The sequence below is a fragment of the Gigantopelta aegis genome, chromosome 12 (assembly GCF_016097555.1).
Source record: "Gigantopelta aegis isolate Gae_Host chromosome 12, Gae_host_genome, whole genome shotgun sequence".
Classification (NCBI taxonomy): Eukaryota; Metazoa; Mollusca; class Gastropoda; order Neomphalida; family Peltospiridae; genus Gigantopelta; species Gigantopelta aegis.
This window is the reverse complement of record NC_054710.1, coordinates 14183729-14200453: the sequence shown is the minus strand read 5'-3', so window position 1 is coordinate 14200453 and position 16725 is coordinate 14183729. Positions and strand designations below refer to the sequence as shown.

Genomic DNA, 16725 nt, shown 5'->3' with positions numbered 1-16725 from the left:
TATGCAACATATTTACAAATCAAATTTAAAGTAAATACATATTGTTTTTCAAATGTAAATTCAGAGTGGTAATTCCGTTACCGAACTGTGTAATTCCGTTACTGGCATTCAATGTTGTACAACAAAATTATGAAAAGCTCATTTGTAATATAATTACTATTTTGTTAATCACAAGTTGTTAGGTCATCATTTCATCATGAAGATAAATAATTATTTTATCATACTTCACAGAGTTTGTCGATGTTTTGCGGTGCCTGTAAATATGGTGTCCGTTTTGCATAATTCCGTTACCAAACTTTAATTAAGTACTCATGCACTACACCTAGCAGTAGGGTGTCTCACTTCTGTCCATAACAAACGTTAGTGCAGTACTTGTGTAGTACAGAGTTATATCATTATGATAATTTTTCTTATGTGGACTAGCTGAGTTTAATGCCTGAAATATCTCGCAATTCCGTTACGTATTTAATAAGGTATACACGTATAGCAATAAAAATTACATTTTATTTCATAAACAGCGACATTGTTGTAGCGAAATCGGGTACTGGGTGACTTGGGGTGTCTTTAGGCACGTTTATACAGGTACTGAAATTAATCTAGTCAGCAATTATTTCTCCTGTAGCCTCATTCATGTGTGCTTGTTACAAAATAAGATATATATATACTCTTCCAAAAAGTATATATATATATATATATGTGTGTGTGTGTGTGTGTGTGTGTGTGTGTGTGTGTGTGTGTGTGTGTGTGTGTATGTGTTTACATATGTATATATATATATATATATATATATACATACATACATACATACATTTGGTCATTTTAATATTTGCAATTCAATGTATGTACAATATTAAATACATTCCAGTTTTACATACCAAAGTAAACATAGTGATATGGACATGTTAGTGCAAAACATCGAAGTGCGCTTCATATTAATATATTTTGTTCCTCTTACGTCATTTCGTTTAGCCGGTATAAAATTTTACTAAATAATTTGGCTAAGTAATAAAAGCATTGTTTTGTGAAGCATTCTGATCCACATTCACAAACAAAAGAAAACAAACAAAATAAGCAAACGAAAGCAAACAAAGCAAATAAACAACAAACACAAAACGAAAATAAACCCGAACACCCACCCTGTAAATCACTGAATTGTTTTCATTTTATCAAATAGATTTATATACCGACTGAATCCCATCATGACGCAGATAACTCCAGCATCCTTGTAATCAAACTGATCATCACAGACAGTTCCCCATGTTCCATTGATCTCAATCTCAACTCTGCCTTGTGTTCGTATTCCTGATCCGTTCACTAATCGTATAGGTACTGAAATATACAAAACATCTGTTTACAAAAAAAAACCTAACATTTGGCCACAGTGAAATATTTAGAATTATGTTTGATATACTACTAAAGTAAAAATACCTGTTTATGGTATATCGTTATATCCACAGCATAAACACAACAAATGCATATTTTTGTTTGGGTATTATGTTATTTATATTCTATGCTTGATGAAAAGATATGCAATGAAAATAACACGGCTGAATCTAAAGAACTGATTTTGGTGTGCAAACTTTAAAAATCTTCATTGTCAATTACACCGTTTCATGTTTTGTGCCTAAATTTTACTATACCTTTAAAAATCTTTCGTTGTTCCTGTTTGTATCACTATACAAAATTGAAAATGGCTAGGAAACAGTTTGAAGTGCTAATATACTGAGTCAAATTAAAAACGTCACAACCGTTTTCATCTTGCAAATATATCAGAATAACGTGTTAAATAAGTTTTTTTTTTAATTGTATGACGTCCAAAGAAAGAATAGGAATAATATGTTGAGGAAAAAATCCGTTCGATGCGCCCACAACATTCGCCAAAACCACAAACAGTCAAAATGGTGATTCACAAGCAGGGTCGTCTGATGAAATCAGAGGTTCAGTAGCGCGTATTAGGGATACGGCACCATTGTTCCACTAATGAGGCACCTAGTTCCTGCAAAGTTTGTGATGGGTTCCTGAGAGTGCGCAGGTGTCTTCCCAGCACATCCCAAACGTGCTCGATGGCAATCAGGTCGGGCGACCCTGAAGGCCAATCTATGACATTGATGCCCGCATTCCTCAGGTAATGTTTTGTCAAGATGGACGTATGGAGTCTGCCGTTGTCATGCTGAAAGATCAGGCCTGGACAATGAGCTGCCATGAAGGACACAAGTTCCTGTGCTAGCACCTGGTCGCGGTATGCAGCAGTGATGAGGTTGCCATGGATAACAGGAAGTCGAGAACGTCCATTTCCACAGAAAGCACCACAAACCATTACACTTCCGCCTTCGAATCTGTCAACTTCACTAACACAACACTGAACATGACGTTCACCACGCCGTCTTCAAACCCTCTGCCTGCCATCGGCAAATCACACTGTGAATCTGGTTTCATCACTAAACTCGGCTCTATTCCATTCCCTCTAAGTCCATCGCAAGTAGCGTTGTGCCCACAACTGACGTTGACGTCAATGAAATTGCGCCAAAATGGATGGAATATATGGGCGTCGTGCGTGGAGGTGAACGGTTCGCACCCGATTTCGGATCGTTTTCGCGGACACGCAACGTCTGAATTGATCATTACTGGTTGCTGTAGCTGCCATGAAACGGTTGCGGAGGTGACAACACAATATAACGGTCATCTGCCTGTGACGTCACACGTGGTCTACAAGGTCGGTGGTGATCAGCTGTGGTTCCCGTTTGTTGTAATCGTGTCCTTAGATCATAAATTGCCCATAGACTGCAAGTCAACGGCCTTGCAACGTCAGCTATTGACGTTCCTGCGTCCAACATGCCGGCGGCAATTTCACGCTGCACATTTGTAAGGCGTAGCATTCAAACAGGTCGTAACAAATAAAGTTTAAATGTGTTTTTTCGTTGTCAGACTACTGTGAGCAATACGTGTGCTATTGTAGTCACGTGACCAGTGTCACGTACAAAACCACTTTTGCCTCATAGGTGCTGTGCACGTGCTATGGATTGGGTCACGTTGGCTGTTATTGGCTACAAATGGAGTGTCGACATTGCCATTACAATATTTATTCCCGAAAAATATGGATGCATCCCCCTCTGGATTTGTTCCTGTATCTCATACATGTTTCAAGCACAAGAGGACTTGACATAAATGTACTGGACTAAACAAATTATATGTATTTATTCCCAAGATTTGGATTGCTTCGATAGCAATGTGACAATTATCACCAAAAGCAGTACTGGTAATATACTTAGTCAAATTAAAAACTTCACAATATAACATTTGAATAAATTCAAATGTATTTTTCGGGAATAATCACAGTAGTCTCAATTCATCTTCATTTGGATTTGCGAGGTCCACGTTAAAGGCATTTTTTTAATGGAAATCCTGACTTTTAAATGAATGGATGACTGTATAACAAGATCCTTGCATAAGATCCTTGGTCGTCAAGCAAAGATAATTATATTTAATTTTGCGAAGGAGTACATATTATATTCAAAAGAAAACGTCAAGATGATCATTAGAACTAGGAAAAGCATTGAATATGAATTGAGCATATACTATATACAGCACAGATGACATTTCTGGCACGTTGTTTATAGCGATTTGAAGAAAATTGCAATTTGTTTTGTCCACTATTAAATGCGGATACCTAGTTTATCCCCCCCCCCCCCCCATACACACACACACAAAGGGAATCCCCATCGATTTCACCCAACGTTCCATTACACAATCGGTTAGAACTATATAAGAATATATTTGAATTATAAGGACCATGCGCGTAATGCCATCTTCCCCAAGATCTAAAGCATACAAATGGCTAAGGTTACCTTTTTACTATTTAATATCATGTTTTCTTTAAGTACACATGAAAGCGAACTCCAACCCCACAATATGTACATTAAATACATCATCTAAACTGAGAGAACAATTACAGTTAACATTTCCCCATACAATCATACATCTTTGTAATCAATCATTACATAGGTAGAACGAAACCAATCAATGCTCCATTATAATCAATCATTACATGGGTAGAACGAAACCAATCAATGTTCAATTATCATCGATCATTACATGGGTAGAACGAAACCAATCAATGTTCAATTATCATCGATCATTACATGGGTAGAACGAAACCAATCAATGTTCCATTATAATCGATCATTGCATGGGTAGAACGAAACCAATCAATGTTCCATTATAATCGATCATTGCATGGGTAGAACGAAACCAATCAATGTTCAATTATAATCAAGCATTGGGACGTCAGTATCCATTACTCACCTGATTTTTACCATACCTGATAAAATTAATTTTTTGAGAGTTACGCATCACCAACCCCTACCCTTGGATATAGTATTTTAAAGGCATACTGTCACGAATTTAAGGACCTTATTACTCTAATAATGGATAATACATAAAAAAAAATATATTAATTATTGGAAACCATATTTAGCTATCACATCACCTTAACTGAACCATGATGGAGTGAAATCCATATCAACCCACTCGGCAATTTCAGTTTTGGACTTATGGACCATTGCCATAATTCAATTATTTTTACAAAATATCATTAATAAATGGAGTATGGTGGTTATGAAGATGGTTGAATAAAGTACATTTAGGGACAAATCAAATTATTTTTGTTCAGGTAATACTTTGTTAGACCATTAGATAGGTCAATGGTCTGTGACAATATGTCTTTAAGCCACACACGTTAACATTGTCACCAATTTGATTATATTTGGTTTAGTCCAAAAAGTTATTATTTCAGTTATATTGCTTCTGTTGTTGTTGTTGTTGTTTGTGATGGTTATGCTGTTGTGTTACTTACATATAAATTTGTAGCTTTATACTTCCTTGCAAATTGTACAATAATGTATCATTATGTCAGGCACGGAATAGGTTTTTATGAATCAGTCCTTTCACCCTTATGTCAAAAGGAAAGAACAAAGTAATTAGACATGGAAAATCAAAATGCAATGAATGAACGATAGAATAAATGATTTTAAAATGCACATAATTTCACTACCTTGAAAACTAAAGGTATTTTATCCATTCATAATATCCACACCTAATATCCCATGAAATCTGAAGAAACTCGCTGGTCAGTATTAAATAAGTAATTATATAAAATCTGGAAACAAACCAACATTCTATTTTTATTTACAAGGTAATACATTTTCTGCATTTTACGGTATAAGTGTTCTCTACCTTTTATTCTAGCTGTTATACTGTATATAAGAAACTTACACGGACACTGGACGCTAACATCCTCGCTATGGGAACAGTCATGTTTACCCCAGGGTATGGAGGAGCACTGATCTAGACGATGTTCATCTCCAATGCACGTAACTTCATCCAACCATATTGATCCTGTGCTGCGTCCAAATCGAGCACCATGATATGCTCTAGCACCATAACTGAAACAGAAAAAATGCATATCATATGTTACGTCTACAGGCCGTGTGTCCTGTGCACGGCATGTCGGTGAAACCGACTACAGCTAATTACAATTGGGTACACACGTTTAGTTATGTGTCTTTTTACGTGTATAATAAATGGATCCATCATATATATTTCATTTTTTTTTATTACTTCAGATATCTTTATTTATAATGCTAGTGTTGGGGCCTTCAACTCATCAAATCATATATGCCTTTCACCCTTTTTATGGGCTGGTCAGTTCAATGCAGATGTGGCGTCATTTACAACGGAAGAAAAGTAGAGTGACGTCACGACAATTATAACAACATATCAGTTATAATTAAATCATATTGGTAAGCTTAGTAAACATTGTAAACTGATGGCGAGTTTGTTCTGTATTGTGATTGGTTAATTACATTCTTTTTGGGGGATCAAATGAAAATAACACTAGGAAAGCTAATGACGTCATTAGAAGGTGACGTCATTACCAATTGGAATTGGCGAAGTTAACGATTCAAAGGTCTACAGTTATATTGTAGCCAGGTATTTTTTTCAAGAAATAAAAAATATACAGTTAGTTCCGTTGAAAAACTATTCAGTTTACAATGAACATAACCATATTGAATTTTTAGATTTGCGGGTGTTATTGTTTATTTGATGCCCGCAAATGTTTCATTTAACAAATTGCATTTGCGAGATCAAATAGACAATAACACCCTCAAATCTAGAAACTCCATACGGTTATCTCCTAATTGTATATATAGGAAATCGTTACATTTATTTCCTAGTCAACAACTTTTATACTAGAATAATACATATTAAATAAAATTATTTTATTACTGTTACAATGTTGAACATTGTTATTGTACAATTACACAGTTCTGATACATTGCTAGAATACCATAGGTGAGTCAACACAATTGAGATAAATTAACGTTTGTTGAGCTTTGGTTTGAATATTTGTTTGATGTTCTTAGGCTATAATAACAAGTTTGGATAGGCAACTTTTCTATTTTAGAACTTTGCTGTAATGTAGACATTCGAGACTGGCAGTATTTTAGTGTTGTTAGGATTAGTCACAAGAGTAAGCGTTTCCTGTTTGTTGCTAGCTCTATTAGTACTACTTCTTAATCCTTCCATTGAAAACCTGCGGCTATTTCAAAGCAGTTAGAGATGAGACCACTGGGATATGGTTGTCTCTGAAAAAACCTTTAATTCTAACAATATTTTAGTTCTTCTACCAGGGTCGGTAACAATAGTACTGTAGCCGCCAAATTGTAGCCAGTAATTTTAGGTGAAGGTCTAGTTTGGGGATCTCATTATTTTCGGTGGAAAATACACTTGTCATGCTGTGGCAGAAGTGCAGACATTTTATTTGTGAGAACTGGGTTTTAAATGTTTTGGACTGCTGGTTCCTCTACTATTTTGAACCTACCTTCGTTTGAATTGTGTTTATTGCAGTTTGCAGTTTGGCATAAATATGATTGGTCTGTTTAAGACTCAAGTGTTTCATCTTTTCTGTGCAGAAATTAGACATTATATGAGTTCAAAATAGGGATCGGTAGTCTCGATAATGGTGTATGCAAATGCAGAGGTTAAGAGGCCAGAGCTTTAGACAATTTTACTGATGGAGACTTCCGGTAATTCATTCGGCGCTCGTACAAATGTAAACAAACAGTTCCGTGTTGACGATGGCTACTTTTGACAATTACAGCGGTTCGTTGTTTAAACAAAGTAGAAGTACTTGTTGCGGCTTAGTAACCAGAGAGCTGAACATTATAAATGAATTACTTGAGAATAAAGAAAATGTGACTCTTGTTAAAAAAACATTTCGAGGTGTGGACAAAACGATATCACGAATTTTTACAATCACATGCTAGTTACTGTGCTATTTTGACAGAAGAAGAAAGGGAAAATGACTTTTAAATATGGTCTTCAGATAAAGACAAATCATATCGTCAGTTTAAGGTAACCATAGAACGTTGGATAGACAATGCAATGTATGTGGCAGATAAGAAACCTGATGAAATTGATTCAGGTAGTGTAGTGAATTGTGATATTGACCAACATTCTGTTGTTAGTGGTAGATCAAAAGGTTCAATTCGCAGTGATGCCTCGTCAGCTAGAATGAAACTAGAAGCAAAGCGAGCAGAATTGCAGACACGGGTTATGAAGTTAAAACAGAAACAAGATTTAGAGCAAGAGGAAAGTTGGAAACAGAAATGGCTATTGCTGATGCACAGACTAAAGTTTTTGAGCAGTATGGAAGTAGGTCATCTGCTAATGTTGAGCCAGTGTATTCCGAATTTGTTGGTGCTAATCCTATGACAGTACATGAACGTGGTAATTCAGCTGTTGCGATGAATCTATTTTACAACAACAGAATGATATCATGAAGATGATGGTTGAGCATAAGAAACTAGCTATGTTACCAGAGCGGAAGGTTCCTATATTTCAAGGTGATCCTCTCGAATACATAACATTTATCTGAGCATTCGAGCACTGTATTGAAGAAAAGACTGACAGTTTCAAGGACAGATTGTTCTATTTGGAGCAGTACACCAGGGGGAGCCGAATGATATGGTGAGAAGCTATTTTCATTGTGTGAATCAGGAGAGAGGTTTTAATCAAGCCAAGTATTTGTTGAAAAAGAAATTTGGAAACAACTTCAAAGTAGCATCTGCATACAAGGAGAAATCTCTTAATTGGCCGCAGATTAAACCGGAAGATGGTGCATCTTTGGAAAAGTTTTCGCTATTCCTTATTGAGTGTTACAATGGAATGCAAGACAGTGAATATATGCAAGAACTTGAACATAATACAAGCATGAAAGCTCTTGTGAACAAACTTCCATACAAGATGAGAGAAAGGTGGAAAAGTAAAATTCACTGATTTAGTTGACTTTGTGGAAGAGCAGTTTCAAGTGATGACAGATCCCATTTATGGAAAAATAGCCGATGAAAAGTCATATCGTGCTTGTCAGTTAAAGGTGCAGCGACCAGAAAAGAATATCAAAAGTCATTTTGTGAATGCTGTCAAGGAGACCGTGCAGAGAAGTTCGAAAGTCGTGAACTCAAAAGATGTAAAAGAAATTGGTGAGAGGGTTATTACAGATAGATGTGTTTTCTGTGGGAATGAACATAGGTTAGAATTTTGTGTGAAGATGCAGAAAAAACCATATGAAGAAAGACTGCATTACCTAAAGTCAAAGGGTTTTTGCTTTGGATGTTTGACTCCAGGACATATGAGTAGAAATTGTAAAGCTAGACTTAAATGTAGTGTTTGTGAGAGATTACATGCCACGATTCTTCATACAGTTCTACCAGCTACCACTAAAAAACAAGGTACAAGTACCACAACATGTCCCTGTGCCGACTCAACGGGAGCGGTCGGTATAATTGACCGCTGCACCGGAGTTGGCGTCCGAGGAGTGGAGGTCGGTGGTACCACCCTTGGAGGCTGGCATATCGCGATGTCCAGGCTCGAATACGGCTGATCCGGGGACGCAGGCGCCGTTGGCGATCGCGTCCTCTCCGGCGAACTCGGTAGGGGCGGCGACGCAGAAGGGACCGCCGCTGGCGGTTAAGCCGCCAGCTTTGTCCCCCCACCCCCCCGAGCCGTCCCTGGCACGAGTTTCTTCTTCCTCCTTCCTCTTCCAGTCCCTCCGTTCCTCTTCTTTGGAGGCGGGTCACCGTATACCAAAGACACGGTTGCCCGTGTCCCGGTATAGGTAACCCGGAACTCCAGTAGAACCCCAAAGCTGGCTATCAGTCCCCCCAGGTGGGGGGCAACTCGAGAGCGCACGTAGACACGTCTACTCGCATCGCGAAAACATTTGGGAGTCCCTGTGCTGAGATACATTGAAAATACCACATGTAGATTTCATACATTTATGGCCAACAGACTTGCAGTTATTCATGATGGATCAAAGCCATCACAGTGGAGTTACATACATTCAGAGCTGAATCCAGCTGACAAATCATCTCGGGGAATGGCTGTAGAAGAATTCATTAATTTCTCAGGATGGATTTCAGGTCCAGAATTCCTCAGCAGATCTGAAACAGAATGGCCAGAAAATTCAGGTGTGGGAAATATTCCTAAAGAAGATTCTGAAGTGAAAAAAAATGTGTTTGTAAATGCAGTAAGCGAAGATGAACCAATTGAACCTGTAATCGGTTTACTTCAGTATTACTCAGATTGGTACAAGCTGAGAAGAGCAGTTGCGTGGATTATGAGAGTGAAAAGATCACTTCTTGACAAAGTTCATAAGCGTATTTCTTCAGTGAAATATGGTGTGAAATTGATCAGGCTGAACATTATATTATTCAGTATGTTCAAAGGCGTGAAATCAGAATTCTTGAAAGAATATCAAAGGGAGATGAAGTTGAGGTTCATAAGGAGAGTACCCTGGTGAAACTCGACCCATTCATTGAAAATGTTTTTTTAAGAGTTGGAGGTCGCCTCAGTAGAGCGAATATGCCAGAAAGGAATCGACATCCAGTTGTTTTACCGAGAAACAGTTGCATTTCAGAAATGATAATTCGCAAAGTGCATGAGAATGTAGGTCATTCTGGTAGAAATCATGTACTTTCAAGTTTATACACTAAGTATTGGATTGTTAAGGCAGCTTCTGTAGTTCGAAGTGTAATAAGTAAGTGTGTTGAATGCCGTCGTAGAAGAGCTTCTGTTGGAGAGCATAAAATGTCAGATTTGCCAAAAGATCGTATTACTCCAGATGAACCACCCTTTACAAATGTAGGTGTTGACTATTTTGTTCCATTTGAAGTTAAACGTGGCAGATCTAAAGTTAAAAGATATGGCGTTCTTTTCACATGCCTTGCAGTTCGTGCTATCCATTTGGAGGTAGCGCATTCTTTAGACACTGACTCGTGCATAAATGCTCTGCGTAGATTCATATCTAGGAGAGGGCAGGTTCAGCAAATGAGATCTGACAATGGTACAAACTTGGTGAGTACTGAAATGGAACTAAAGTGTGCTATCCAAGGTTGGAATCGATCGGCTATTCAAGAAGCGATGATGCAGAAAGACGTTGAGTGGATTTTTAATCCATCTACAGATTCGCACCATGGAGGGGTGTGGGAAAGACAGATAAGAACTGTGCGTGCAATTTTGTCTTCTGTCTTAAGGGAACAAGTATTGGATGATGAAGGACTGCATACTCTTCTGTGTGAAGTTGAAAGCATTGTTAACAGTAGACCTATTTCCAGAATTTCAGATGATCCCAGTGATTTGGAAGCAAATCACTTGCTGTTGTTGAAAGGGAAGCCTAATCTTCCTCCAGGTGTGTTCTCGCCCAGTGATCTGTACACGCGTCGTAGATGGAAACAAGTTCAATATATGGCAGATCTCTTTTGGAAAAGATGGTCCAAAGAGTATCTTCCATTGCTTCAGGTGCGACAAAAGTGGACTAAAATTAGACGAAACATTAAAATTGGTGATGATGTGTTGATTGTTGATAACACTGCACCAAGAAACTCATGGTTAATGGGAAGAATTGTTCGAGTATATCAGGACAAGCACGGTCTTGTTCGAAGTGCAGATGTGAAAACAAAAACAAATGTTCTGAACAGACCTATTAGTAAGCTATGTTTACTCTTGGAGAGTGAATGCACTGTGTAGTCAGTTTCAGATGTAGTGCAACCTATTGTAAAAGGGTTATGAACCTTAGTTGCAGTGAACATTAGTTGCAGTGAACACTAATTGCAGTGAACATATGATTTGATCAGCAATGCCTATTGTGTTAAAGAGCAATTTGGGGCTATGGTAAATGTTTAAATAATTGTTTTCAATGTTAAATAACAGGGGCCGGTATGTAGCCGCCGAATTGTAGCCAGTAATTTTAGGTGAAGGTCTAGTGTTGGGGATCTCATTATTTTCGGTGGAAAATACACTTGTCATGCTGTGGCAGAAGTGCAAACATTTTATTTGTGAGAACTGGGTTTTAAATGTTTTGGACTGCTGGTTCCTCTACTATTTTGAACCTACCTTCGTTTGAATTGTGTTTATTGCAGTTTGCAGTTTGGCATAAATATGATTGGTCTGTTTAAGACTGAAGTGTTTCATCTTTTCTGTGCAGAAATTAGACTTTATAAGTACATATACGTCTTTTTGTAGTGTAATAATAATATAATATAATATAATATAATATAATATAATATACAAGTTATTACAGAATCTATGTAGTTTCTCATGCATAAAAAGTATTTATACCTAGATTTCTGTGGAGCAGTCTATATTGAAACCATATTAAAGCAGTGTCTTGTTTATAATTGGTTGTGGCATGTAATTAATGGATAATCTTTACATTTTACAAGAAAACTGCATACATATGTTTGGCCATTATGCAACTTTGAAACTGCAATTATAAGAAACAATCCTTGGATTTCTGCTTTCAATTTCAAATTATAATATAATATAATATAATATATACTGGCGTCACGTTTCGCTATAGCAGCTGCAAACTTGCGACAGTCGCGGTTTCTGAAATTGACATCACTGTATTTGACATCGCTGGTGTTATTAACGTCGTTTGTGAAGCGATCAATATCATATTTAACGTTAGTTCACAATCACATTCGCAGAAGTGCCATTTAAAATTTATGAAACTCATTTGGGAATTGTTTAATAGCCCTCGCTCTCACTCGGGAAATAAAATCATTCCCAAACTTATTTCATATATTCTGTGCAGCACTTCCGTTCATGCAATAATCTATCTATATTTTCAATCCGAAAACACAATCACAAAATTCTCCAGATGTCCATTTTCTCAAAATGGCCTATATTACAGTTGGGGGCAAACAACGTTTGGTAGTTTTCTAGCCATTCTTTTGTAACAAACAAAGAGGTACAATCTGATTTTATAATCTCAACAACAAACCTTGGTAGTCCCAAATTGCGACAGACAACCCAAGCCTCCTTGTCATTAAATCCATCATCACAGATTGAACCCCATTGGCCATTATGGAATATTTCAACTCTTCCTTCATGCTCGCTTGGACCATTCACCAAACGTATTGCGGATTTGTCTATATGACCTGTAATCAAATAACAAATTATAAATATGTTAGCCTTTAAAGGCTGTGCAACCCAGTGGTATGCGTTATAGGTAGTACTAAACCAAATAACTTCCAGCTGGGTTAAATTTCGATTTGCACCCAACTGTTAATAGAGAAGTTAACACCACAAGTACTGTGATTGGTGATAAATGTGAGTGTTGGTTATATAAAAAATAATTAGTTTCATCTGGGCAAAAAATGTATGCAATTTGATTTCATCTAGTACCACTGTGTCAAGTAGCCTTGTGCTTGAAACATGTTTGGAGTACCTGTAAACAAATATACTCAAACGTTGTGCGAAACAAGCGTAGTCATAGACGCTACCCGTTATCTCTGAAATGACCCCCTGTAGCACATAGTCTCTACATAATAAAAAACAAAATATGATTTTGTCATTTAATGTAATTAAACTATACTGATTGCTTAATTAGCTGTCACTCGGCCATACAAGTTCACAATGACCTTGACCTTGACCTTGACAATATTCATTGTACATGACTCTGAATGGAGTTTGAATCAAAGTTAGCACTGAGGAAAAGTTGGTTTTGCTGTAAAGATTTGAATCATTTCTTTCTACATGGTATTTGACTTGCCATATAACTGGTCTTAATTATGGTAATATAGTAATATATCTAGGCAACCTGAACTTAGATTTTAATAGCAATTTATTTTTATATTAAAACTAGCATGTGCCAATAATGGGTTAATGTCTTTAATTTCCATTAACATAGTTAATTTTTCATATATGACATTCTGAAAACTCAAATTTGTAAAGAACTTGATATTTTTGGGTCATTTTGACATATTTATAGGGTGCTAAGTAATATTTTAGACAAATGTGTAGTTTTATGCATACTTGTATTTAAATATGAAGAAAACTTTTGCTAAAGACATAATTAAATTTGTTGTAACTATTGTGCCTGTTATCCTTATTTATACACAACAATAAGCTTGTTAAACATATCTTTAGGTCTCCAGATCATATATATATATATATATATATATATATATATATATATATATACTCTTCAAAAAAAGAAACGCAATAGGGTACAAATGGGTTATAACTCCGATTTTATGTTTCCTACCGGTTCATGCTTTGTGAATATAAGGTCATTGCATGTCCCAAACACATTCCCACGGTTACATTCGATAAAACGCAGCTACTGTAAAATAAAGTTTCAAAATGTGAATATTCGCAAAAACGCAGCCACGTGCAAACCATGTCACCACTGCACGTGCGTTGTCTGCACGTGCAACATGAACACCGACAGTATAAAAGTGCAGGGTGTTCGCTTGCCTGGCCTCTGTATCTGGCCGACAGTTGACAATCCAGGACATGCCACGTCTCAGTGAACCGCAGAGAAACAATGCCATCGGCCGACTAGACGCAGGCGAATCCAGAACGGCCGTTGCCAGGGCATTCCATGTGTCCCCAAGCACCATCTCCAAGACTGTGGGACCGTTACCAGCAACATGGATCAACACGTGACCTCCCTAGATCCGGTCGACCACGGGTCACTACCCCCGGGCAGGACCGCTACATCCAGGTACGCCACCTTCGGGAACGATTGACTACTGCCACCTCCACAGCCGCAGCAATACCAGGTTTGCGCAGGATATCCGACCAGACCGTACGGAACCGCCTACGTGAGGTAGGAATTCGTGCCAGACGTCCAGTTCGAGGTGTCATCTTAACACCACAACACCGTCGACTCCGACTGCAGTGGTGCCAGATTCATCAACAATGGCCTCAACTGCGATGGAGACAGGTGTGGTTCAGTGGCGAGTCCCGATTTCTGCTCCGACGTCATGATGGAAGATGTCGCGTGTATAGGCGTCGTGGTGAACGTTATGCGGCAAACTGCGTGCAGGAAGTGGACAGATTCGGCGGGGGTAGTGTCATGGTGTGGGCAGCCATCTCACACACTGGCAGAACTGACCTGGTCCACGTGCAGGGCAACCTGAATTCACAGGGCTACATTGACCAGATCCTTCGGCCACACATCGTTCCAGTTATGGCCAACGCCAACGCAGTGTTCCAACATGACAACGCCAGGCCTCACACAGCACGTCTCACAACGGCTTTCCTACAGAACAACAACATTAATGTCCTTCCTTGGCCATCGATATCACCGGATTTGAACCCAATTGAGCATCTATGGGACGAGTTGGACCGACGCCTCCGACAGCGACAACCACAGCCCCAGACCCTGCCCGAGCTGGCAGCAGCCTTGCAGGCCGAGTGGGCCACCATCCCCCGGGACGTCATCCGTACTCTGGTTGCTTCAATGGGCAGGCGGTGCCAGGCAGTTGTCAACACACGCGGAGGCTACACCCGGTATTGACTCCAGATGACCTTGACCTTGGTGGTGTGTCCTATCACTTACTCACAATGGACTAGAGTGAATTGTGAACAATCCTCCAACATTTGGTAATTATCGGACTCACCATTCAATAATTAAATCAATTCTCCAAATGTTACGACAATGTGGTTTTGCGTTTCTTCTTTTGAAGAGTATATATATATATTGGGTAATACACATTTAACAATAAAACAAATTATCAACTTACTCCAAGGCAGACGATCAAATCTGAAGAAAAAAAAGATTATTTAAATACATATATATATATATATATATATATATATATATATATATATATATATATATATATATATATGTGTGTGTGTATTTAAATAATCTTTTTTTTTCTTCAGATTTGATCGTCTGCCTTGGAGTAAGTTGATAATTTGTTTTATTGTTAAATGTGTATTACCCAATGTTACTAGCTAAATACTATGCTAGATTACAGATTGAAGAAATACATCCAATATGCATTTTGTATTCATCTGGATTAATACGAGAAAATAGATGTTCAGGTAATTATGTCATTCAAAAATAAATATTTTAAAGCTGGATGATAATTCCAGATATCACAAATATGTAACACCTCCAACTACAGTAGGCTATAAATAAAATATAGTCAGGACTGTTGGTGGGTGACAATGGTTTTGATGGTCCATTATGAAAATCAGCATGGCCGATGGATTTCCAACTCCCACACCTGTTGACTTGAAGACATCCACACCCAGCATACAGGATTTGCCCCAAACACTGATGTAGAGGACATTAAGTCATTACTCCATACATGTACAATCATATTGGTTTTCTTCCTCAGACATTGTATTTTTAAAAGTGATATTTCTTGTATGTGCTTGTTAAGATCTTCGTAATCTAGGGGTCAATCAAGCACATGTGTTTCAATGAAATTCTTTGAAGGAGTTGAGGTACTCTGAACAGCCATGCTGTCTCTAAATAATATATTATATTGCCGAGAACACACACCCAACTGACAGTAGCTATCTTCAGGAGTATTATTTAACAACATTTGTTTTCTTTAATATGACATATTGCATTTGTACAAACATGTATACAATATATGTGCCTTATGAGGTGTACATTATATTAGGTTACAATATATGTGACTTATGAGGTGTACAATATATTAGGTTACAATATATGTGCCTTATGAGGTGTACATTATATTAGGTTACAATATATGTGCCTTATGGGGTGTACATTATATTAGGTTACAATATATGTGTCTTATGAGGTGTACATTATATTAGGTTGCACCGTAGAAACAACAGTTTCAGTGGATTTGTCAGAATACAACATATGCTTATCATAAAAACACAGATTTCGATACCTTTTTAAAAATGTATGTTATTAGTATAATCAAAATTGGTTATTGTAAATTGGAATGTATGAATGTAAACGGATGCATTGTTAATACAATTTATCCATTATTTAATATCGACGGCTCTCTCTCTCTCTCTCTCTCTCTCTCTCTCTCTCTCTCTCTCCTCTCTCTCTCTCTCTCTCTCTCTCTCTCTCTCTCTCTCTCTGTGTGTGTGTGTGTGTGTGTGTGTGTGTGTGTGTGTCTTATACATATAGAAATGAAATTGGTATTCCCACATGCCACATTAGGCCTACTCACTGATTTGATACCAGAATCAAAATATCTAAGCAATCTCGGTAAGATGGAATAATGTAATCTAGCTAAAAAGTTACATTTCATTTTTTTGCTACATTTGTGACCTCTAAGATTCAGTAATAGCAGAATACAAAATTAGCCAACAAAGTTGGAAAACAAAAACCCACTGAAGGTATCAAATCAATTTCCTACTCTATAGAAAAAT

General features: G+C 37.6%; 1 protein-coding gene across 1 annotated transcript in view; it reads right to left on the bottom strand.

Annotated features, from left to right (window-relative positions):
• The window catches only part of LOC121385840 (deleted in malignant brain tumors 1 protein-like), an 80761-nt gene that overhangs the window by 28940 nt on the left and 35096 nt on the right, over positions 1-16725 (bottom strand). Inside the window, exons 6-8 of the mRNA XM_041516629.1 lie at positions 12344-12500; positions 5272-5441; positions 1185-1329 (exon numbers count right to left, since the gene is read on the bottom strand). Of these exons, the coding sequence (XP_041372563.1) occupies positions 1185-1329; positions 5272-5441; positions 12344-12500 (472 nt within the window). The remainder of the gene's footprint in view (positions 1-1184; positions 1330-5271; positions 5442-12343; positions 12501-16725) is intronic.